Source organism: Rhinatrema bivittatum, chromosome 4, assembly GCF_901001135.1.
Source record: "Rhinatrema bivittatum chromosome 4, aRhiBiv1.1, whole genome shotgun sequence".
NCBI lineage: Eukaryota > Metazoa > Chordata > Amphibia > Gymnophiona > Rhinatrematidae > Rhinatrema > Rhinatrema bivittatum.
In genome coordinates, this window is record NC_042618.1 from 178,477,739 (window position 1) to 178,503,830 (window position 26,092).

Consider the following 26,092-nt stretch of genomic DNA (forward strand, 5'->3'; position numbering starts at 1 on the left):
CCACCTAAGCCTAGGTGGTCCAGGAATCCAAGGGCTCAACCCAAGGAACCCCCGGACTATTATTGGTGAAGCTCCAGCTAGCCTCTGTCTTCTTGTGTGCTCCGCCTCCTGGCGGCAGGTGCCCTCTGGGAACCCCCAGATGGCCATACCAATCCTGCGTCAGGCCAAGGGTCCACCTCCAGCGCAACATTATGAACATAAATGTGCATACTATCTTAGCAATTTTCAAAAGTCATTTATTCGAATAATGTGCACTTACGCAGCTAAATCTATGAACCATTCAACGGTATATATTGTAGCAATTTTCAAAAGCCCGCTTACTCGTGTCAAGTGCATTTACATGTGTAAAACACCATTTAAAGCATGTAAATGCTTTTGAAAATCAGGCCCATAGTGAGCAGATGCTTTCCTACGGGCAGTGCTGGGGAGGGATTTGCACTTACATACTTACTTTTGCATTTTCCAAAATGTCCATGTAATTCCTCCCTACAAGACTATGTACCCACATTAATAGGTGGAATTGTGTGAGGGTAGCTTTGGTGGGATAATTTTCAAAGGAAAAGTCTGTGCATGCTCACCCTTTGAGAACTGGTTTAAAATCTGCTGGTAATTGCCTCTAAAATTATGTGAGCCTTTACAGAATTGTCCCGTATTCATATCAGACAGCAATGTGTTACACTCATCTATCCCCAATACTGGGGAAAGACACAGAAATAAAGTTGTGTTCTTGCTGTGTTAGTCCACTTGAACGCACAGAAATAGGAGGATTCAACAAACAAGTTGTGAGTAATACCTTTTATTGGCTTAATAAATTCAGCGGATCTGTGACTAGATATTGAGAGCTATGGTTCCTTCACCAGGTCGATGAGAAAGCCTTCCCGGTCAGAACCTTTCATTTGAAGGTATTTAAAAAAAAAAAAAAAATGGAAATTACAAAACACATCCCCAAGCGTCATAATCAAAACAATAACATTGATAGCGCAATTCAGCACTGGCAGCAGCCACAATTCAACTATAAGTAAATAAAAGAAGTAAATGATGCAGACTAGGCGGGCCTTATGCAACTTACGTGCTATCACGTCTTCTGTTTCCATGTTTCTAAGGAAATGACCCGAGGGAGGGTACCAGAAATTAAGTCAGGTCTGCGGGGACACTCTATGTAGACAATTGGGAAGACTGGAGGTGCCAATAGGCCCTTAGCTTCTAGCAACTGCTACACTGTTATGTTGGCCACATTCATTTACATGGGAATGCCTGTAGTGTTTACTGTGTACTCGGGATATGCTCCCGTCAGTAAGCCACAATTTTTACAGCTGCTATTTCAAGGCGACCTTCTGACTCCAAACATTCTGCAGGGCAGAGGCTGTAGAGGGTAAGAAAATGTATCAATAAGAGCTTATCAGAATCAAAGGATTACGTGTCATAATCTTCTTTAACCTTTTTTATGTAGTTTACAATTCTCTTTTTTTATTTCCTTTGTACAAAAATAAACTGTGTTGTAGCTAGCAACTATGCATGCAGTTATTTTGCCTTTATCCAAGTGCATTTCCAAGTTTAACTAAAATTAATTTTTTTAAAAGCCTTTTTTCAAATGTCAGAATAATGAAAGCCTGACCCAGACCATAGTCTTATTTTGTAATGGGTTATTAGGCCTGTGACTCCTTTAACCTTCAGCTTAGGGACACAAGAGCTTGGTGATAAGATGTTTCTTGAACAGGCTGGTTGCTAAATGCTGCTATATTTTCTGTTTCTTCAATATTGCTGGTGACAGCAACAGTGTCAAATGACCTAGCTGCAGCCTGCAATTCACTGTTCCCTGCCCCTTGGTCCAGTGGGTCTTCATCTTTGCCATATGCTTGCTCATTGAGGTCCAGCTGCTTGGCACTGCAGAAGGGAGTATAGAACTCGGTCACCTCTTCAAACTCAATGCAGTAGACTTTATAGTATTTTTTCTTCACCTGTAGGATTTCATTAAACCTGTAACCCCACAGAATTTCTTGAGGCATATATGAGCTTCTAGATTGGTGTGATGTTCCAGTGGAGTCACCGGTATAGACAAACGTAACTAAAATCTCAAAGTTCTGCATGGCCAGTGCTTTCCTGTCCAGCTCATACAGTGGACTTTCACGGTTTATTTCATGTGCAACAGTCACCGGAGTCACCAGGATGATGTGCTCATTGGTTAATTTGAGGTCCTTGTACTCCATTGTAATTCTTTTTACCGTATCATTCTTGTAACGAAGAAGCTGAGCTCTCACAGTTCCTTCTACCATGTGATTTGGTCTAAAATCACCAATGCGCCACATAAGACAAAGTTTCCTGTCTCTCATGCCTACAGTGGCAAAATAACTGAAGCGTATGGTCTGCGCTCTCTTTCTAGCTTTCGCCATTTTGGCCAGTGCAGCACCAATTATGAAAGTGTCTATGATACAGCTTAAGACTGATTGGAGTGTAACCATGATTATGGCCATGGAGCATTCCTCTGTCACACACCGATTGCCGTAGCCAATGGTGGTTTGTGTTTCAAGAGAGAAGAGAAATGCTCCAGTGAAGGAATGGACATTGTCAATGCAGGGTGTCATTTCTAGATCAGTTAGGTCACCATGCTGTAGTGCTATAATCCAGAATATAAGACCAAAGAGCAACCACGAAAGAATGTATGACAGAGAAAATATAACAAACATGTGCCGCCACTTGATGTCCACAAGAGTGGTAAAGATGTCAGCCACGTAGCTCTCCCATGCTCCAGATATATGCTTGAAATACACATTGCAACTGCCATCTTTTTGAAGAAATCTGTACCGGGCTCTCCTTTTAGATACTATGCTGTCATTGTGTGGATTTCGGTTCCAATTTCTGTTTTCTTTCATGTTCCCTTGTCTGGAATCGTTGCTATTCTGATGCATGTTGATGGTAGGCATTCAGAAACACAGGACAGGATGCAATATTAATGCGCATCTGGTAGTGGGGTCTCTTTTCTTGCTTTGCTCCAAACCTTAAAAAAAAAACAAAAAACCCAATAAAGAAAACCATGAATTTATTTTAAGTAGACTTTACTTTGACTGTTGGGTAATGTGAAGGTCTTTCATGAAATAATGGTATAAACACAAAGTACTGCCCTGCTGATCTCTTCTGCATTAGAAAATGTCATTATTTCACCTTCATAATAAAAAAGAAAACGCCATCAGATTTTCAGATTCAAGTTGAGCATCTTGTGCATAAAGTCAGCATAAACGCAGTAAAACTTATCTTCATGATACTTGAAGGGGGCTCCTGCCCCCTACTTCTTTCACTTAATGTTGTTTCCTATTCAATCCCTTTTCCTCTACAGCCCCTAATAACCTATCCCCCATAACTCTAACTATATTCTGACATGCCCTCCTTCAATTTACCCATCTAAAGTAAATAGTTTGTAAACATTCTAGAATCTAAGGGGTAGATTTTAAGAGGTACGCGAGCGCGTCCATGTGCGCACGCTACCCGGCACGCACGCATGGACAGGCGATTTTATAACATGTGTGCATGTTATAAAATTGGGGTCGGCGCACGCAAGGGGGTGCACAATTGTGCACCTTGCATGCGCCAAGCTGCATTGCCTTCCCCGTTCCCCGTCCCCCGTTCTGAAATACGAGCGGCCTCGGAGGGAACTTCCCTACCCCCCCCAACCCCACCTTCCCTTCCCCTACCTCCCCCCCCCTTTCCCCCCTACCTTTTTGTGTTTTTTTCTTGTTTCAAAACTTACTTCAGCCCTGGCAAATGGGCACTGTCGGAGGCCTCTGACCCCCACCCCTGCCCCGCCCCCAGATTGCCCCTTTAGTAAAGCCCTGGGACTTAGACACATCCTGAGGCTTTATGCGCATCGCCAGGCCTTTTGAAAATTCAGCCCTAACTGTATTCAGATTATAATCTGACTTGAGATCTTCCTGGTTCAAGATGCAATTGTGTATAAATAAATATCTGTCCAATTAGATATTAAGGGCCTGATTTACACCCTTAAAATTGGGTTTTCACTCGTGTAAGTGTACTTTACCCATTAAGGGGTCTTTTGAAAATTTCTACAATATATGCCATTGAATTGTCCCTAGGATATTCATGTGTAAGTGCACTTTACGCATTTAAATGGCTTTTTAAAATTGCTACGATAGGAAGTTACATTTACATGTGTAATTCCTTTGAAAATTACCTCCTAACTGGCAGATTTTAAAAGTGCTATGCACACCAAAGCCAGAAGATAGAGGCGTGACTTGGCCCAGGATTCTAAAAACTGTGCAAGCATTGCGCGTATCTACTGGTCCACGCACAAATCAAAAAGTTCCAAAAAGGGGCGGGGCATTGGTAGGGTCTGGCAGGGCATGGGCGGGGCACGGCTGGGCCAAGTCTATAAAATGAAGTCTGCGCATAATTACTAACGCGCACAAGCGTGAGCCAGGATCCCCTGCCGTGTAACTTTACTTCCGCTATGGACAGCGTGTAAGCAATAAAATAACAAAAACTAGGCTAGTCAGCAGGGTTTTAAAGGTCGGGGCTAGCAGGGTAAAAGGGAAGCAAGTTAGCTAGGGAATTTAGGAGGTCCTCTCCTTTACTGGGGCAAACTGGGAACAAACTGGGGGAAACAGGTAATTGTGTCAGTATATGTATCCACTAAAATCCCCCCCACTTACATGCTAGAGGCGGCATTTGTGCGCGTCAATATAAAGTCATGTGCACACGTACGCACGCATAGCAAATTTTATAACATGCGCACGTATACGCGCATATACACACGTATGTTATAAAATCGCAGCGCATGTGTGCACAGGTGTGCGGGTCTTAAAATTCACCTCTATTTAGTCACTAGCTGGCTTGAAAAGCTAGCCAGTGGTGTGGCCGCAACACTGAATTATACCTGACTATGTTAAAGACAGCCGATAACTAGTCGGTTGAAACAGTGCATAACTGACTTTTAGGCTGCTTGCATTCTTTAAAATTTCCAAGGCTTATTCGAGAACTATGCAGGTGAAATCATGGGTTAAGTGGGTACAACGTCTGAATTTGCCTGTGAATTTTAAGCTGGCTAAAACTCTGTATTTACGTTCATAACGCGGGTGTTTTTTAAATACAATAAAAAGAGGTGTTCCCAGAGGGGATAACTCGGTAGGCGGAAAAACTACTCATGCACATTTAATTGTAAAGATGGGCGTTTGTATTCTATGCTCCTAAAGGAGATGATTTACAGTTTGCACATATTTTTATCCATACAGCCATCCGCTCTTCAAACACAAACTAGGGGGTCAATTTTGTAATGTTGCACATACGCTAGCCAGCAAATATTTTCAAAGCCCACTTACATGCATAAATCTGCTTTGAAAATTATCACTTCAAAACTATGCGCACAAAATGACCCCACTTTGATGCACATAGCTTTGCAGAGAGAATTTATATTGCATTCTTTAAATCAAAAAAAGGTTCTCATGGAAATCCCAACTCTGCCCAGACTGCACTCCCTGGAATGCCTCGCCCCTATTTTTCTCTTTTATGCCCTACTGTCCTTCAGTCCTAATTAAAGTCTAGTTATGTGAGGTCCAAACTCAGATGCGTTGTCAGACAACTTTCCCAGTTACCCAAACAAAACCCTTAAACGGATTATTGCCCTTCCTTTCTAACTAGCTAAATTTTACAAAGTAAGTCTGGTCATACCATTGAGGATGACTAAAATTAACCGAATATGTTTAGCCAGGAAACTTTGACTTGTTCAGCTATATTCAATGGACTTAAGCCAGAATGCTTTCTTACTGAATATACCATGTCAAGTTACCTGATTAACTTTAACTGAGTAACTTTACATCCACCAGGCTCACTAAATATAGACCTCGATATATCTCTTTTAAAATGCTTATTAAATCCTGCAGTAACAATAATAAGACACAACCTTGGTTTCACTGCTATCTGTACAATTTCTCCCCAGAGAAGAAAGCTATAGAAAGAAACATAGAAATATAGAAAAACGACAGAAGAAAAAGATGATACAGCCAGTCTAATCAGCCCATCCACAGAACTGCTCAGCTCTAACATTCTTTTATAGTTATGCTTTCATCTCTGTGAATCTCTGAGGTAAAATTTGGGATTTTTCTCTGGCGGATCTGGGGAAAATCCACAATGATTCTGAGAGATCTGAAGCAAATCTGAAAAATCGAAGTCAGCTCTTCATGTGTTTAATATCGATTTAACTTCAGAGTTTGACTTTTCCTTTGGCTAAACGCTATGCTGGCTCAAGAGTTGCTGATACTTCTCAGTGTTTGTGGTAGGGATGATATGATTTCTAAGTAAAGTATTGCAATATATCAAAATGTAACTTTTATTTTCAGGACTGGCATTTTCTTGGTTTTTTATATATTTTTTAATTTTTTTTTGTTTTTTGCCTTTTTTGTTAGATCAGATAGCAATGACAATTGAATTCCTTCTAAAGCAGCCTGGCGAGGTAGAACATGACTTGTGTGGAGAGCTTTGGACACATCTTGCAAAATTTTCTTAATGAGTATCATTGTTTTAAATCTGTTTAATAAATGAACTTGAAGTTGAGGTACTCTTTGGGATGGCATGGTTAAAAGTTAAAAACTAATATGCTGTCAGATGATTAAGACTGTGGCACACACCTGCATATTGAGACCTTGGTCATATAAGATGCAGCTGTTTGTTTTATGAGGCAATGTTCTTTTTAGTTTGAATCTAGTCTTCATATATACCTATAATTTTCTGGATAATCTATTTCTCTTTCTTCTGAATAAGATGACCACAAGGCCATATTGTACAGTACGTTCTCTTCTTAGTACATTTCTCTGTGTTGATTTACATGCATTTCTGTAGGCAAAACAAATATCTCAAGCAATTAAGTCAAAAACAAGCTTTGCATGGGCAGGTCTTTGGTTTGGGTATATGATTCTTCTGGGATTAAGATTTTTAATCCTCAGTGAAGAGAAAGAAGATATAAAATGCCAGTATGAAAGTGTTTCTATTAAAGCAGGCAAAACCAAATAGCAGTGAGCATGAGCGACAGTCACAGGAATGTAAAAGTCATGCAATGAGGCAGTAATTTGCACTTAAACAATGAACAGAAAAAACACAGTGAAATTTAATGACTCTAAGTGAAACCAGACCTTAAAATAATTGGACATAACCAATAGAAGTCAACGGTAAAACCAACAGAAGACCATTTCATTTGACAGTTCATTACTTTTTTATGTTGGGGAATCCGAGGGTTCCTGATGCAGTTTGATGAGTTGTTTTCAAATAATCTGGTAACCCTATCTCATGGCATGAGATTAGAGGGGGCCTTTTTATAACCTCGTTGATGCCATCGATGTACAGTTCAGCTGGGAGAGGCCAACCAGACACATCTGTCTTGGACCTAAAGATAAGTCCACGATATGATGAATGCAAGCAAAACTTTGTGGAGAACACACCGCAGACCTGCCAACTCTTCCACAATAGGCAGGAGTCTTCCATTTCAGGAACCCATCTCCCACTCTGCCACACAACTGCAGGAAACTCCCGCCCAGCTAGGACTCAAATGGCAGCCACTGTTATTTAAAATGCAAAGGGGCGAGGCCTGTCTCGTTGCTGCTGCCGGCACTGTGAGTAAATTTCTAATCTCACTGACTCAACAACAGGAAGTGCCATCAGCAAGAGTTGAAGTTTGCTCACAGTGCTGGCGGCTGGCATGGGACAGGCTCCTGCTGTTAGTTGCTGCAGTGGAGCAATAGTGGGGGAACTGATGCTGGGGAAGAGTGGGGCAATGGCAGGGGAGGGGAGAGGAAGCAGACGCATAAGAGACAGGGACCAGACGGTGGGGAAGAAGGAGGAATAAAGAGAGGGGAAGGCGGTAGCGGTAAGGAGCAGGAGGGAGATGCTGGGGAAGGATGTGTGTGTGTATGGGGGGGGGGAACATATACTGGGGAAATGGAGGGCAAGAGGCAGTGGGATGAATGCTATAGAAAGAGAAATGGAGGATTGGTGGAGGCAAGGGATAACAAAGGGAAATGATACGTTATAGGAATGAAGTAGAGGGACGGGAGACAAAGAACAGAAGGCTATGAGAGTGAGAACAATTAAAGAAGGGGTAGGTGGAGGAAGCAGCAGAAGATGCTGAAGAACAGAAAAGGGGAAGATACTGGAGGGAAGAGAGGTAGATGGGGCAGAGAGGGAGAAATATGGAGAACTGGTGGAGGCAAGGGGTAAGAAACGAGGAGGATGGTAAGGGATGAAATGGAGGCAGAGGGATTGGAAGACAAAGAAAAGGAATGGAAGTTCAGGAAAGAGGAAAATGGAGAGGAAAGCTGGGTGACGGAGCTGAAGAATGTGAACAAAACGCAAGGGCATGAGAAATGGCAATGAAGGGAAGAGAAATGTTAGGTGAGAAGAGAAATGGGAAGGGAAGGCAGAGCGTACCGGGGATCAGACCTAGAATGGAGGGAGAAAGGACTCGTGATGGGGGAGGGGGAAGGACAGATGATGGGAAAAGAGATAAGGAGGACCCTGGATTTGTTGGAGGGAAGGAATGCAGAGAGAAACTGGAGGAGGAAGAGAATGAGAATTGAAGGAGAAAAAAGAAGAGGAACGGAGAAAGGAAAGCCTGCAGGAAGAGACAAGGGAAGAAAGGAAAGAAGTAAAAGAAAAAATAGAAAGAGACAACGGAGGAATAGAAAAGAAAAGAGAAGGGTATCAGAAAGAATAAGGAGCCAGAGATGAAACTAAGAGAAGGCAGAGAACAAGCAGAGATACGAGGACAGAAATCAAATTGCAGACACACAGGTTAGACAATTGTGTGTATTTTAATTTCAAAGATCTCCTGCCTTTATTTTCCTGTTCTAGGTAGCAAGTCTAAAGACCAGGGGCTCAGAAAAATAGGGGAAACTGCTAGTATCTGTCTTCATTCATCCCTGTTTGGAACCGGTTTAAAGAAGGATTTTTTCAGAAAGGGGGGGGGTTGGTGGAAGAAGAAGAGCCCATGCTGCGTAGCGCTATTCCAGGCCGTGCCAGATGCTGAAAATCTCCCTCTTAAAAAATGTTCCTCCTTGGTAACTCTGACACTATGGAACTTCTGCCCAGTTCTTCAGCTTAGTGTTCCCACACACAAAAATCCCCCCGGCACATTTTTGCCACACAGTTCGCTTGCACAGTTTGTTCGGTGGATTTTTCCCCCCCTTCCAGACGTTTCAGGAAACCCCTACTCGACAGACACACTCTTTCAGGATTGTGCAGTCGAGTAGCTGCTGCCGCATTAGTCCACTTAAATGCATGAAAACAAAGATCAGCAGACAAAGAAATATAAACTCATATCTTTTCAATGGACTCGCGTCCTATAGTTTGGGGATAGGTCTGCGACATCACGTATAAATCAGGCAGCAAAATTCCACACGTAAGCTGCATCAGTTTTCAAGGCAGATTTAGAAGTCCTCTTTGAAAATCATCCCAGCAAATCTGTTCACAACAACTTACACTTGCTAAGATGTCTTGCTAAGATGTCCTGTGAGAAGTTAAGCCCATACTTTTGAAAATCCCCACAGTATGTGCGTGAATGCAAACCCATCCCCAGTTCTGTCCCGGGAACGCCTCTGCACTCGAACAGCACGCGTGCGCATAAATTCACCCATGTATTGGGCAGCCAGCTTTGTCGAAGTCCATTTCTGCGTGTAGCAAGCTCTTTTTACCCTTGGAAACGCCTTTGAAAATTACCCTCCCTGCAAATAGGTTCATGCAAGCACGTGGACCTTGCATGTCTTTTCAAGCGCGATTTTCTCGTGTCCTGCTTTTTACCTGAGATTTCAATCCAGCCCCTACCACTTTTTACATTTTTGGTATGAGCAAAAACTTGTTAGCATCAAAATAGTTGCAGCTCTATACCTCACCATCTCCTTTATGTCCAAAAAAATAAAAAAAGGATGTGCTTTCATTTGAAACAAAACAGGAAAACAACATTTCAACAAAATGTCCTGTCTTGTTCCATTTCATTTACAAAATGAAACCAGCGCTCCAAAATTTAAAAATTAAAAATAAAAGTCTTTCCCCACCTGCCATCCTTGGATCTCTTTGCAACAAAATGATGCTGGTCATTTTTAAATACCAAATCAGAAAGAATAATCCCCAGGAGTACCTGGGGATTATTCCTGTCCATTTGGATTGATAAGAGTTCATGGGTCTGGGGGTTTGGGAAAGGTCTGGAGGAGCGGATTCCGTTTTTAAATTTTGGGGTGCTAACACTGAGCACTTTTTGGCAGGGGGAGGGGGACCCTGGCCCCTGAGCTTAGCTTAGCTTTTTGCTTTGTGTAGCTACTGTCCCACTAGCACTCCGGGACAGGGGCTACCTACTGTAGTAGGGCATAGAGCGGGGATTTCCAAACTATGGCACAAGGGTTGGATGTGGGCCTTGGCTGAATTTCATCTAGCCCCCGGCAGCAATGGCAGAAAGAGCTTGAAGCAGCAGTGATGACAGCAGGAATTTGAAATGAGCATGAGCGGAGCATGCCGCTGCATGGCCACCACTGATTGGCTGCATTGTGCATTGATGGTGTTGGCGCTGCTTGTGCAAGTGAAGAGAAGGAGAGAGGCTGCAGAATAGCCATAAGGAGTTTCCAGCTGCTGTGGATGGTGGTATTGTGCCGTGGGTTCTGCAGAGCTGCCAGAGAAAGCCAGATAAGGATCGTGGTTCCTGAGGTTTCCAACCATGGCACCATCTCTTCAGAACCATGGGAAAGGTGGCTTGGACATCATTCCCTCATGATGCAGGCTTTGAAGGTGCAGAGTACCAAAATCCTTATTATTATAATCCAGACACCAAGTCCAAGTGTCTCTCTCTGGATTATGGTCTCCAGAAGGGAATTGTTTTGCTCATACCATGAGTTTGGCATGTTGCAAGAGAAGCGTGAGAAGGGGAAAAGGGAAAAAGAATGAGTGAAAGGGATGAGAAAGGGAAAGGAAGCAGAGGAGTAAGAGTGCATGAGGGTGTATAAGAGTGTACAGCACACACACATGAACACATCCCGCTATCTATTCACCTTCCATGCCCCCTACTTCTCTAGGTGGGCAAAGGTGGGAGGGGTTGTGGCAGTGGGCAAGGATGCTGGGAGTATTGCAAGGTTACCAACTTTGGTGAAATCTAGAAATATTATTATTGACCCTATCCACCATAACTTACACCCATGGAGACCCTGTCCTTTGCCTCCCACCTTCCACAGCATTTCAAATAACAGAAAGGGTCATACACAGTTTCCTCCACCCCCCACCAAACCCTTCTTAGCAAACAACTCTGAGGGGCTTCCATCTCCTTTGCTCCCCTACCTTGCCTCAGAAAAATCTCTCAGGAGGACCACCCTTACCCCATCCCGGCTCTCCCGGTGATTTGAAATGTCCTATGTGGCCTTTCTCTTAAAACGTTTGGAGACCCTTGGCTTAGAGGCTCACTTGGGAGTGCTGGGGCCAAGGTTTGACCCATTGTCCCTTTAACATGACTTTTAAAAGCCCGGCACACACCCAAATTAAGGGATGTGCGAAGAAGTTGTGCTTGCGGCGCGCTATCCGTATTTTTAAAAAGCGCCCATATGCGTATGTAAATGCCGCAGCATGCACATTTTAAAAATTTCCAAAAGGGGTGGGGTGTGGGTAGGGCATGGGCATTTTGGGGCCTGGCCGAGAGATGTGCGCATAACTACTGTTATGCTTTAGTATGGATGAACCCTGGGCCGAGGTGAGAGATGACTCCGCCCACAGGGAGGAACCCTGTGGGTCTCACCGTCGGTAGGCGCGGTCTCAGAGGCTTAAGACACTCCTGTAAGAGAGACTTTATTATAGAGAAGAAAGAGCAGAACCCATGGAGCGGGGAACTGCAGTCAAAGAATAGTTCAGGAGCAGATCCCGTGGAGCGGGTACTGCAGTTGAAATAACAGTTCTTGATAAAGGGTACACCCAATGTGATATCTCAGATGTAGATATCCGGTAGTGGACTGCAGAGCAGGGTACGCCAGGCAGCCTTCTCAGTAGTGAAGCAATTACCTCAGATGTGCAGATCCGGTAGTGGCCCGCAGCACGGGGTATGCCAAGGATGACTGTACAAAGGTGGTGATGCTGAGGTAGTCAGAGGTCTGGAAGCTCAGAAGGTTCTGATGAAGTCGAGGCAGTAATCTACAGTGCAGGGTATGGTGAAGTGAATCCTGCTGAGGAGGACGCGGTAGTGGCCCGAGGCATGGGGTACACTGCACGTAATCCCGCAAGGCTTGGTAGAGTAGAAGTACTCACAAGATGTGGTTCCAGAGGAAGTCTTGAGGAGTAGAACAAACAGGAGTTCACTACTGAGAAGGCCTCCAAGGAGCGGATAGCCTAGGAACGCGGAAGAGCCACCGAGGAGCGGGTACTCAGAGTGTTCACACAGCAAGCCAGGAACTGGAACTGGAAGTCCAATGAAGAGGATTCAGCAACGAGGAAACTCCTTGCTAACTCGTCTAAGCGTAGGGCCAGTCAGCTTAAATACAGCGAGGCGGTGACGTCATGCGGAGGGGACGCTCCCAAGGTTCCCGCCCTGACGTTATTAAAGATGACCCGTGTGCGTTGGGTAACTCCAGGAACAAGATGGCGGTCGACTTCGCCCACGCCTTCCCGGGAATGCCAGGGAGGTCAGCGTTCCCTGGTGGAGGCCGCCACTCTTCCCAGAAGTGATGGTGCAGCGAAAAAAAGAGATGAGCATGAGAGGTCACAGCTGTCTGCGACCGATGGGCGCAACAACTACTTGCGCACCCTGGTGTCACCGAGGTCCCCTGCCATGGATGGTGTGTAGGTTTTTACAGGAGTCCTTTCTGGAAAAAAATCAGAATGCATCTTGGCCATTAAAAATTGCACATAGAAGGCTCTGTCACTGGTGCTTGCCTCGCCTAGAATGTTGAATGAGCTCATAGGTCTTCAGGCCTCTGGGTGGAGAGTCCTTTTGCCCCAAAGGGAATCCATCTAATATCTATCACATTGCAAGTAAATACAGGACAAGCCTTCTGGCAGGTTGTTGAAAGAGAGAAACCTCTTCAAAAATAAAGTTCCTGTTGGGGCAGAGAGGCCTCAGCAGAGAGTGGAAAAACTACATCCTCACTGCTCTGAATTTAAATCAAAATGACTCCACAGATTATTACTTAAAATGGTTGGGCTAAACATAGTCAGGCAAATAAACACAGCCCTCCAGGTTGGCAGAGGGATGGAAGGCTCACTAATATGTAGGCTCTAAGCAGGGTCCTAGGGCCATCTAGTGCCTAACCCAAGGAGTTCCTACACATTTTTTTTTAATTTGTCCTTCTGTCTGAAACTAGGTTGGATTCAATTCGTTGGGAGAACATTTCAGTGCGTGTGTATGTGTGTGTGTGATGAGTGGGGCTGACTGGACTATGTGTGTGTGAATGTGTGTGTGTGTATCATTGGGGCTGATGGGCTGACTGGGGAAGTGTGTCAATGGGGCTAATTGTTGCTTACTAGGAGGGCAATGTCACTGGAGCTGACTACAATTCACTGAGGGGGTGTGAGTGAAAGTGAAGTGACATTCAATATAAACATGGATACTCAGGCTGCAACATGGTTTTATGGTTGCAATGTAAACCGGAGTGATAATTAACTCTGTTATTTGAACTTCGGTATAGAAAAGTTATAAATAAATAAATAAATAACATTTGAGGATGGAGAGAGAACAGAGGAGGAGGAGGAGGAGGACACCCCTAGAAAGAATGTCCAGGACCAGAGCACAGTGTTTGATCTGTCTGAGGAGCAAATCTTAACACAGATTCAGGTTCAATAAGGAAACCATTCCATACTATTCTTATGCCAGCACTAAGAGCAAGACCTGCGCCCTTCCACCCAGAGAGGCCACGCCTTGCTAGTTCACATCAAGATCACCACAGCCCTGTCAATTTTTGCCATCAGCACCTTGCAGACAACTCTAGGGATCACTGCTGGAATACGTCAGTCAGCTACCTCCACATACTGTATATAGATCAGTTTTTAGCTGAATTTCTCAGGAAAACAGTAACACATCAGTATGTAGCTTTCCCTCAGTTCAGACAGTAACAAGACCTGATTTCAAGTTTCTCCTCTGTTCTGGGGGCTATCAATTGCATTCACATCTCTACAAGGGCACCTGCAGACAACAAGGCCCACCTTCTGCAACTGTAAAGGTTTTTCACTTCCTCAATATGCAAGTGCTCGGCAATGCCAAGAGGATCATCAGCGCCCAGGTTTCCAGGATCTCATCATAAGACCTACATCCTTTCACAGTCAGGATTTCATGACTGCTTCCAGGAAGGTCTCCTCACTGGGGGGTTGGCTTCTTGATAGGTACAGTATGCTACTCTCACTACAAACACACACAGTAGGTCAAGCCTGCTCTTTTCTCTCTTCTGTCTCTAAATAGTCTTACTGCTTTGGCCCAGGATGGCCACTACCACCTCTATCAGGAGACAGATTTACTACCTACCAGCTACGGATATCTCACTCTGCGCTTGGAGGATATCCAGTCAAAGCCTGGCTCATGATTTCACTGGCACACCCTCGGAAGGCAGCAGATGTCCTCTACAATAGGATTCACCAGTAGACCAGGGACCTTGGCCTACACAAAACTAGTTTCTCCTGCCTGAATAGATTAGGGGGATATCTTCTCTACAACCCATCAAAGTCGGTGACATCTTTCTAGCTTGCTGCATGCTTTATAACCAGGCCATAAGCCAAGGTCTGTCTCCTCCACAGGGACAAGGAGGAGAAGGAGAAGGCATATAACCTGAGTGAAGAGGAATTACAGGACTTATATTGCCAGACTCACCAGCAGTCTGTAGAGGAAAGAAACATTTTGATACAATGAAATTTTCAAAGGTGAAGGTGTATTTATTTACAACAGTAAGTTACTTCTAGGCATGCCAAAAAACCTATGCTTTCCTGGGACATTCTCTCCTTTAGTAGGGTGGCTCTGTTCCCTTGGACTTCCCAAGGATTCTGGTCCCTTGGGCAGTCCAAAGGCTTCTGTGCAGTGGTGTGCGGTCACTACTCACAGTGAATTCGGAGGCCACAGACACAGAAGGGAGTAGCAGTGGGTGATAGCTGTGAGAGCTCCCAAGGTCAGATGGGATCCTGAGAGCTGGTGTTTGAGGTGCCAGAATATGAAGGCCTGGCTGCACTGGTGTGTCTCATCTTCAGATCGCATACAAGCTAAGGTCATCCCTACATCAGCAGATGAGGATGTTTCCAGCTGTGTCATCAGAAGGGGGACTCTTCCTCAGAGGCTGTTGTTGGAGGTGGCATCCTTGGAGGTGTTGTAGCTATAGGAGGATGCGGTGACATCAAAGATGGTGTTGGACACAAAGGAGGAGCTTTCCACTGGGCTGCTGGAATGTTAGCTGGCAGAGGAAAAACCTTGGTTGTGATGAAGCAAATGCAGGGGGCGGCAGTATCCAGAGGCCCTGTGGCTGCCAGGGAGCATTCTATTCTGGCTGCGGCTGGCATGGCGGCATCCACTGAAGCATCTCCCTCCAGACAAATGTATGGACTGAAATTCCTCCCATAGCATCAGTCCAAAACCTTGCATCTCCTGTCTTACACTCTGCAGCTATCCCTGCACCACTTTCCTAAGAGCCTGTATATCCTGTCTTATGCCTACAAGTAGATCTGCCATTCTATCATTTTGGCACATCATGTGACTAGAGTGCAAAGCAGCTCTTAAAGAAAAGCTTGCCTCTTCCCTTTTTGCTTTCCCCTCATCAACATTGTGTCCCAAGACAACAGAAGTAGGTTGTACAGTATAGGTGAGCAAGAGCTTGTTCTGCAACAAAGCCTGGGTGTGTTCCTCATCTCCTGCCACATCCCCTCATGCTCCTCTGAGGCCAGTACAGACTCTGCAGTTCCTTCCTTTTCTGACTCGCTTTCTCTCTTTGGATTGGGTGGTAGCACTACTGCATGCCACTTAGGCCTTTCCACCTCACTGGGTCCAAGTCCATTAGCGTAATGTATCATCTCCTTCATAAACTGTCACAACTGACCATCTGGTCTTCTTCTTTCTCACCCACTAGACTTTCCTTAAAGCCATGGAGAACAGCTACATGGTCCCCACTCTGCTGCCTCCTCCTAGTCTAGCAGTCCCTAGGATGCCAATGCTAATATTATGTACTTTAAAAAAAAATAAAACTACAAGTTTGAACAGAAAGATGAGTGACAGCAAGATGTTGCTCATGACTGCAGGCCCTATCTGCTTTTTTGACCATCGACTATTTGTATATATACATAAATGACTTATAAGAACTGAATTAACAGCGCTAGGTTAGTAGAATATCTTAAACATCAGCAGATTCCAAGGGGACTCAGGATCAATAAAGAGCCAAATGTATATTGCAAACACCCTGATATCTTGGAAAAATGGTCCACTATTTTAAACAAGTGCTCTATGGACCTGATGTTATTGATAGTGGAACAAGTGGGCAAGATGATTTCTGAGTTACATGAGCAATCACCGCTCTTGTTGATACCATCAAAAAAGATTCTGTAGTGGAGACATTTGACACTACATTTAGTGACTTTTAACAGTCGAAGGAAAAGTTTTGTGCAGATTTAAAAGTGTTTAAAGTCAAAACATTCCAGAGATGAAGCGGACTATAAACGAGGTCCGATTTATGCATGGCTAGCTGATTTGAAACCTCAGAAGAAGATCTCCTTTGATCTGCCATTGGACAGAACATCCAGAAGGAATGAGGATGTGGCAATTGACACCCCTTCTTTTTTAGGACAGCCCACCACATCGAAACAGACCCCTACGAGGATGGCGGCACTACAACCAAAACCAAGATCTCACGTGGCATCGTCCTCAGACGTGATCTCAGACACCAACAACTTAGCAACTTTGAATTCATCTATGGGTCAGAGGAGCCCTTCCATCATCATTAACCTTTCAAAAATTTCACTCACTCCTACATAGGGAAAAGTTCTTGGTCGGGGTATATCGTTCGTCCTTACACAGAGGCATGACACGTTCATGTTTAGATATGATTTCTTCAACTCCAAAGAAAAACCTACTTTGAAAAATATCCATCATATTCCTTTAACTTATCCATTGTGAAAAATCCATCTAATTGGATCCCTCCTGGGCCCATGCACCCGATGTTGTACACTTTCCAACAAAAAGTCTTGAGTGATATTACAAAAATTGAGAAACAGAAAACAAAAAATTACTTTAACATCTCGAGGGCAGAAAATAAGGTGCTTATTGAACTGCAACAGAATATAAGAACATGCCATACTGGGTCAGACCAAGCGTCCATCAAGCCCAGCATCCTGTTTACAACAGTGGCCAATCCAGGCCATAAGAACCTGGCAAGTACCCAAAACCTAAGTCTATTCCATGTTACCATTGCTAGCATGAGAATATTGTCATAAAGCTGGCAGATAAGGGCGGGGCTATTGTTGTGATGAACTGTGATGAATATGAAATATGCCAAATGGAGAATGGACATTTTTACCAAGCCCTTGATGAAGACCCTACATTTCAAATTCAAAACCTAATACGTGCATTGTGCAGCGAGGATTTGAGGCTGGATTCCTTACAGAAAAAGAGGGAATCTTTCTTATTAAGGAACATCCCAGGGTCCCTGTAATCTATGTTCAACCTAAAATACATAAAAGATTTCAGAATCCAGACCTATCAGCTCAGCAAGGGCTCCCTATTGGAACCCCTTTGTATTTTTCTGGATCGACTTTTGAAGCCCACTGTGCCTGCAACTAAATATTATGTTAAAGATGGCTTGCACATGCTGGGCTTCTTGAATACTATACAAATCGATGGCAACTTCTTGTTAGTTACTTTTGATATTGAATCGCTTTATACAGTTATCCCACAGGATGAGGCGCTCCCAGAGGGGAAGAATGTTTTAGAACAACACCCCTTACCACAAAGGATCATGGAACTTGTGCAAATGGCTCTTAAAAAGAATTATTTTGCTTTTAAGGGTCAGTTCTTCTTACAGATACAAGGAACGGCTATGGGGGCCGCCATGGCCTCTCACATTGCCAACATTTATGTCACTGCCTTTGAAACCCAATACATCTACAAAAGCACTTAGTCTACAGCTTGTATGTTGTAAATGTTACATAGACGATGTTTTCTAGGGGTGTGCATTTGTTTGCAACGTATTGACAACCCGCAACATATAGGGCCATATTTGTTGTGTCGCGAAACGTATCGCGATTCCCACGAATACAACGAATCGTCACCAAATTATTCGGTCGTCTAAAGGAGCGAATTTAAACAAAACCCCCACCCTCCTGATCCCCCCCCCTCCCAAGACTTGCCAAAAGTCCCTGATAGTCCAGCGGGGGTCCGGGAGCGATCTCCTGCACTCAAGCCGTCGTCTGCCGGTATTCAAAATGGTGCCGATAGCCTTTGCCCTTACTATGTCACAGGGGCTACCGGTGCCACTGGTCAGCCCCTGTCACATGTAGGAGCACGAGATAGTGCTGGCCATCCATTGCTCCTACCATGTGACAAGGGCCGACCAATGGCACCGGTAGCCCCTGTGATATAGTAAAGGCAAAGGCTATCAGTGACATTTTGAATACTGGCAGCCGACGGCGAGAGTGCAGTAGATGGCTCCCGGACCCCCGCTGGACCACCAGGGAGTTTTGGCAAGTCTTGGGGGGGGTCAGGAGGGTGGGGGGTTGTAGTTAATTTAATTTTAGCTGGGAAACGAATAAGAATGGAACGCATGAATGGATCGGGGGCCCCCCCCTTGCCGAAAGCAACGTATCTGCCCCCCGACGAATACGAATACCGAATGTAATGTATGCGGTCCCTCTGCACACCCCTAATGTTTTCGTCATCTGGAAATGCACCGTGGATTCACTTTTGCAATTCCAACAGTGGTTAAATGATTACAGTGTCCACTTGAATTTCACTTTGAATTTTTCGCCTAACCAGATTGCATTTCTGGATATTTTGATCATCAAGGATGGCTCTGGATTAAGAACTACTATATAAAGAAAACCAATGAGAGAAACAACTTGCTATCATTTCACAGTTTCTACCTGACTGCATTTAAGCAAAATCTTCCCATGGGACAGTTTCTGAGGATAAATTGATTTTGTTCTGAAACACAGGAGCACAAACAAGCCAAAGTGATGGCCACCAGGTTTTCAGACAGAGGATACCCCTTTGGTATGGTTAAGAGAGCTTATCATAGAGCACCCTTCAATAATCAAGAATTATTGTTGGTACTGGCCAAACGAGAAATCAATGACCAAACGTGTGTCTTAAGACACTCTGTGTCTATGTCTAGAGTTTGTAATGTTATCCGCTGATACTGGCTGATTCTCAACAATTTTTTATGCATTCAAGCAGCTGTGTGGGTTGCCTTTTCAAGAGGACGTAACATTAAGGACTAGATGGTACATTTAACTTCACCACTTGATACCTCGCTTATCTTGGAAACAGAACCAGTGACATGAAATCAATGTGCGATTTGCGAAATGCAAAATGATCACGGATACATTATGACTACAAGTGAGAAAATAGTGAGGGTTTCTCATGTCTGACCTGTAATCTAAAATTTGTGGTTTACTTTCTTCAATGCCCATGAGGTTTGCGGTATGTGGGGAAAACTACGAGGTCCCTCTGCACACGCCTGTTGGAGCACAAAAGTTGCCTCAACATCAAAAAATTATAGGCGCCAATTGTTTTGCATTTTCTGGAGAAATTAAACACTTTTAACGATATAACTTGGTCAATTTTAGAGCAAGTCGCAAGTGATTGGAGGGGTGGGAATCAGACTAAAATTTTATTGAGAGATGAACTACAGCATGAATGCTGATATTGCGTGGAGACAATTGTTTTGTCAATTTTTTTGACAGCTGTCAAATAAGTTACATGAATGATGCAATTACGTTCCAAACCCAATTTAAAATGTCAAACCACAGCTGCACAGTACAGTTTTTTCAAAAACCTTAGAAGTACCTTAGAAGTAATAAATAGCAGGTGAATATGGAATTTTGATAATCGGTAGTTATATGTTTAACAGCGATGTGTTGTCATTTTAATTATATATGTATAGTTACAAATATTACAATAGATATTATATGCAATAACCATACATGTCTTTCTTATAAAGACTGCTCACCTTGTCACCCTTGAGAGCATGAGTTGTTCAGCTCACCAACCCCTGTCACGTCAGCTTCTGTTATGATACTCAGGACCATCCATTCTCTTTGGGTGAAGGTTATCTGACTGGCAAAACCCTCTGCTCTCATTTTGACCTGTGTCTCCTTGACCTTGCATCTAAAGTACCACCACTAGTGACTGAGGTCTTGCACACTTCTGTTACTATAGAAGACAGCATATTTTCTCCCAGGCCTGTGCCTTTCTGTAGGGAGTGGGACTCACTTTCCAGGACTCCTTCTCAATCAGAATGTTCTGGACCTACATGACCTCCCTGACAAGAAGATCCACCTCCCATGGCTGGAAGTTAGGCTTCTTAAGCAGTGGTCCCTTTTTTCAGGCAAGGTGCAGATAGGAATTTAAGCTATGAGACATGTCTTTATACAATCCACTTTTGTGTGTGTAAAGGCAGTATAATGAAATGTATAAAGGAGCAGGTTTTATGCACATACAATTTGTGCATGTACTTTTATAAAATAGATAGCTTTATTTAGCATAGAATCTTTACACATGTACAGTGCCTTTATAAACAAGTATTATATGCATATTATTTTCTTACATACATGTGTGTACATGTGTATAGAGTTGGCCTATAAGCTAAATATTGCCTTTTCCTCTCTTTTATTGGCCTTAGCTCTTCATGTCTATAGCTGGTATTTAATCAGAGAGGGTGGTGAGACCCTTCAATCACCACAAAATACTCTTGTTACTGTATGGGTTTATCTATTAGAAGACATCTGAGTGTTTGTTTTTAGAGGGTCTCCTTTGTTGTATCTACCCTACAAACTCCATTTAATGTAATTTATGTCTGGATGGAAAGCAGCTGGGGAAACTCATAGTTCTTCTGAGCTTTCTTCAGGTGATTTTACTCAAACTCTGAAGGGCTGCTTTATGTGGGTTCTTCTCCTTTATAAGGGCTGCAGGTGGATAAAAGGACAAGGTAATGTTTACCTCTAAGAGCCTCTGATTGTTCACAGATAGAAGCTATAACAAGAAAGCCTTCAAATACTCCTTTTGCCTACAAGTATGGTATAGACAGGGGCCCAGTGGGAACCTCTAGACTGATCTCTGTTGGCATAAGGAACTCCAGAGATGTTAGTGTTGGCAAGGTGATGAAGAGATCTCCATCTGGAAGCCAAGATTCTTGTGGTGATTAGCTGGCTCCTACCTGGGTGGAGAGCTGGTATAAGCACAGAAAAGATGAGGATTGGGCCTACAGGTTGGTCTTCATCACCACTGAGTAAGACTAAATGTGTGCCCTGTTACTTTCAGTGCTATAACGAACAGCTGTGGTGATGGGTCTGAAGACAGCCCCAGTGAGCCCATGTGTGAGGATGCACCATGTGCAAGCTTTTCACAGGCCCATGTGCAAAACTGCATGCAGGGTGCAAATGCAGTTTTGCACCCTGCATACATGAGGTTTTGCACATCCTCCCTGGTTGTTAACATTTTCTTTATTTGTTTTGGACCTCCTAGTTCCCTTGATGTACTTACAGCTTGGGGGGTAGGAGGCTCTATAACTGAACTCTCTGTAGAGGCCCTGCCAGCCTCCCCAATGATGTGGTTGTTCCTCTTCACTCCCTGGATGGGGAACACCAGCTCCTCATTGGCCACATCCCTGGGGATGTAATTCAGCTCTCTTGCTGAGGGGGGGGGGGGGGGGGGAATAACCTGCTCTAGCAAAACCAGAAGTGCATGCATATGCATGAAAAAGTATGCATATGTTAAAGTTTCCAAGTACGTGCATTTTAAAACCTGCATGGAGGGGTCCACACAAGTTCTAAAATACGATATCAATTCTTCGTGCACTGTTATACACAAGCATATGGGGCCACATGGAGATGAATGAAAGTTATCCTCTAAGGGTTTTCTTTTTCCACTATCCACAGTCTAGGGTAGATTTTATAAAAGTACGCCCGCGCAAACAAAAGTACGCTGGATTTTAATAGATACGTGCATAGCCGCGCATATCCTTTAAAATCAGGGGTCAGCGCGCGCAAGGCTGCCCAAAATCGGCAGCCTGTGCGCGCCAAGCCACGCAGCCTGCCTCCGTTCCCTTCGAGGCCGCTCCAAAATCGGAGCGGTCTCAGAGGGAACTTTCCTTCCACCCCCCTGCACCTTCCCCTCCCTTCCACTACCTAACCCACCCCCCCAGCCCTATCTAAACCCCCGTACCTTTGTTTAAAAGTTACGCGCGCCGGCCAGATGGCTGGCACGATTCCCCGGCCAACCGGCTGGCGTGCGATTCCCCGTACCGGGAGCTGTTTTGGAGGCCTCGGCCACGCCCCCAGGCCGGAACCACGCCCGCGGCCCTGCCCCCAAATGACGCGTCGCCGTGACACGCCCCGACACGCTCCCCCAGTAAAGCCCCGTGACTTACGCTCGTCCCGGGGCTTGCGCGCACCGCCAAGCCTATGCAAGATAGGCTCAGCGCGTGCAGGGGGGGGTTTGGAGTAGGTTTTCAGGGGTTACGCATGTAATCTACGCGCGTAACCCTTTGAAAACACTGGGCAACAATGAAAGTGTTCCTGACCTAAAAAGGTCCTACTCTGTAGTATCTTGATGTGCTGAACACGAATATGACCATGAAAAGTTTTTATTGGCTCTCGTTTTGAAGATATTTAATATAGTTCACTTTCTATGTTTAGTCATGTAAATTTATCCAGTAGGACTGTAAATAAGCCTAGAATGATGTAATATTGCATCATATTGCACAATACCATCATGCACACATCATCCAGAGTTTATTACATCATTTTCTGATGCAATGCAGTTCTACTGCCATGCTGCTGCTGAGTAAGCTGACGTCAGCAGTGTACTATATGAAGTCCAGTCAGAAAGGGTGAGCATTTGAAATATTCATGCTGGCTGACTACTGCTGGGCACTCCGCAGAGATGCTCCTGAACAGGTGTACAAGAGACAAGCAAAGAAATCTAAGTCGTAGTCTATGACTTCATTTTTCAAACGGTATTAACCGTAGGGCTCCTACTATTGTCATACAATTCAAGATGTAATTATATTATTGTATATTACAAAAAAACTAGAGCCAATTTTGCATTTTCACAGTCACATTCGTGTTTAGCACATGGAAATGTATAAGAATTGACTAATTTCATTTCCGTAACATGACTTTTGTGAAAATTTGTTGCCCAGTGAAATCTACCCCTCTATGAGGTACTCTTTGGAACAAAACAAAACAATTAAAGCATACAATCAAAAAAATTATTAACACTCTGACCCTATACTCAAAGAGGTCCATATTCAAAGCTATTTAGATGGATAACTCACAAGTTATCCATCTAAAAAGCTAGTTTTTGAATATTCCCCTTGCTTTTGCAGCTGAAAGTTAGCCAAATAAGTCATTAACCGGATAAGATTCAGCTGACTTGTCAGGATCTGAGTAAGGTGCAAACACAGAAGCCAAGCTGTCACTGTAGTTTTAATGAAGAAGAACAAAAATTAACATAACATGCATTCCTGACTTACAGCTTTCAGGAGAGCAACCAAATAACTACGAATATTTCCCTTACCGGGCAACAAGGTGTGAGATCCGCGCAGCCCAGGAATTCAGCACAGCCCTTTTCAGACTTAGCATTATGCAAGGATGAAAAAAAAAATGGTTGTCGAGTCTCAGTGCATGGAGGCCCTGCAAGTTCAGGAGAGAGGGAGCTGCCAGAACGTAGTGACATCATTGTAAGCATGCCACGGCTTAGCCATGCGTGTCTTTCGGTGGGCCAGGGTGAGAAGCTGCTTGTGCTGTGGCAGACCCGGGGAGGGGGAGCGCTCCCACTAGTGCATAACTGGAAATGGGAGCTGCCACTCTCAGGCCTCAGGAGTTCCTGTTGCTGCTGGATCCTTACACAGGAAGAGAGATCATCAGGGGAAAAGAAGTGGTGAAGGGAGGGGAATGGGCAAAGAGGCCAGAGGAAGTGAGGAGGAGGAATCAAAACATGAAGAAACAAAAAAGTTGAGCAAACTAGGAAAATACAAAAATAGAGAGAAAAATAGGAATAATTAGTAAAAATAGTAAAAAAAAAAAAAAAAGAAAGAAAGTTGGGTTGGGCAAGATTGGATGGAGTTTTTCTCCACTCCTAAAATATTTTGGCTGGCCCTTCCCATTTTGGTGTGTGGCTTGTGAGTCCGAGTATAGTATGGCGTTTGTGCCTCTACGTTTGATTTGGTGTGCTTTGGTCAATGTGTGTGGTTTACGTCTCTGTGTGATGTGGTCTGCCTGCCCGTGTCTCCCTCTGTATATGGGTTTGGTGTTTCTGCCTGTGTTGCTCTTTCTGGGTGTGTTCCGTCTGTCTTCTGACAGGGGATGCTGTGTCTATGTTTTTCTGTCTAACAGGGTCATTCATCAAGCTTTGATAGGCCGTTATCACGCGCGTTACAGCCCTAATGCACGCGATAACTACCCTATCAGGATGTTAGGATTTAAATGAGGGAAATGGGAGGGGTTAGCGCAGGGTTAGAAAAATTTTGATCCTGGTACCGCTGCGGGAGATAATGTTTTAGGTATTATCGCTGGCTAGTAGCGCCGGAAATAACACCACCGTTCCCACTGGCGGTATGGGGGGGAGACAGCGTACGCCGCGGCTGCAACAGCGATGGGAGAAAACGCACCACCGCAATGTGGTCGGGTGCACACTATCGCCCCCCATGCCCCTTTTCTGGCCGTGGCTCATCATTCCGGACCGGAATGATGAATCTAAGCCAGAGTGTGGTATTTCTGTGTTTCTGCCTGTCTTGGTGCTGGGTTTCTGTTTCTGTTTCTCTGTGGGATGTCTGTGTCTGGGTTTGGGTATAAGAACATAAGAACATAAGAAATTGCCATGCTGGGTCAGACCAAGGGTCCATCAAGCCCAGCATCCTGTTTCCAACAGAGGCCAAAAACCAGGCCACAAGAACCTGGCAATTACCCAAACACTAATTGCATCAGTAGCAGTAGGGTATGAGGTATCTGTTCCTCTTGATTTCAGTTTGGTTAGGGGATGTCTGCCTCTCTGTGCCCATGTGTGTGTGTGTATGTGTGAGCTTATTCCTTTCAGCAACTTGAAGAGAAACAAAAGGGGGCTTTGACCCACTGGTTGGCAATATGGCTGCCTGGTGAATACCCTTCACATATATTTGTGTGTGTGTGTGTATCTGTTTGTATAGATAGATAGCTATATCAACCCATCTTGTTGAGCCCCAATCAATTGTATGAATGGAAGGGAGGGCCACAGCTCAAAATGTTTGCTCACCCCTGCAACAGGGGGACGTTATGCAAGCAGAGAACTCTCTGCTGACTAGAGCTTAAGACAGGTGTGTTACAAGGGTGAGTCTATCTTTGGGCCAATGATTCTCCGAATGGGTATAACCCAATCCACAATACTTGGCAATGAACAGCACTACGGTTTCCCCAACTTTTCACCACCTCCATGGCTTAATCAAAAAGGCTTCAGCTTGTTGCTCCCACAACTGGTGGTTCAAGACCCACTGGTCCTCACAGTAATCCTCCCCACCCCTTCAAGGGAGACCTCTGGGCACCTATATGGACTACCCTATGGGATTCAAACATAACTTTTTACCATATCAGTAATGTTATTCCCAAATTTCAATTTAAAAGCAGATAAAAATTAGAATTAGTGGGAGTTTTTATTTTTTTTCAGTTTAGGCTTTGGCGGCCAAACCATGAGGGGTATGATAGCAGCCCTGCTGTCCGTATGGCACAGATGAAGTGAGGTGAGGTTGACTTCAAAAGGGTCAATGCTGATTCAGTGTCTGTACATTTCAAGTCCCCTTGAGGTATTGGTCAGACGAGTCTCATAAAGGCTCCAACTAGAAGCTCTCCTTCTCAATGTCTTTTTCTCCCTTCCAACTGGCGTAGCTCTCTGGCAGCGGCCCTTCTTATTTTAAGGATGAAAGCT

At 44.3% G+C, this 26,092-nt stretch overlaps 1 protein-coding gene across 5 annotated transcripts in view; it reads right to left on the minus strand.

The window, feature by feature from the left end:
* Window positions 1-780: 780 nt before the first annotated feature.
* Window positions 781-26,092, minus strand: part of KCNJ16 (potassium voltage-gated channel subfamily J member 16) — an 83,366-nt gene continuing 58,054 nt past the window's right edge. For 3 of the 5 annotated variants that reach the window (XM_029599282.1, XM_029599284.1, XM_029599285.1), the window contains exon 2: window positions 781-2,995. In XM_029599282.1, the coding sequence (XP_029455142.1) occupies window positions 1,671-2,921 (1,251 nt within the window). In that variant the 5' untranslated portion in view covers window positions 2,922-2,995 and the 3' untranslated portion in view covers window positions 781-1,670. Of the gene's footprint in view, window positions 2,996-7,210; window positions 7,385-26,092 lie in introns of all 5 variants that reach the window. The other 2 variants (XM_029599283.1, XM_029599281.1) reach the window with 1 other exon arrangement.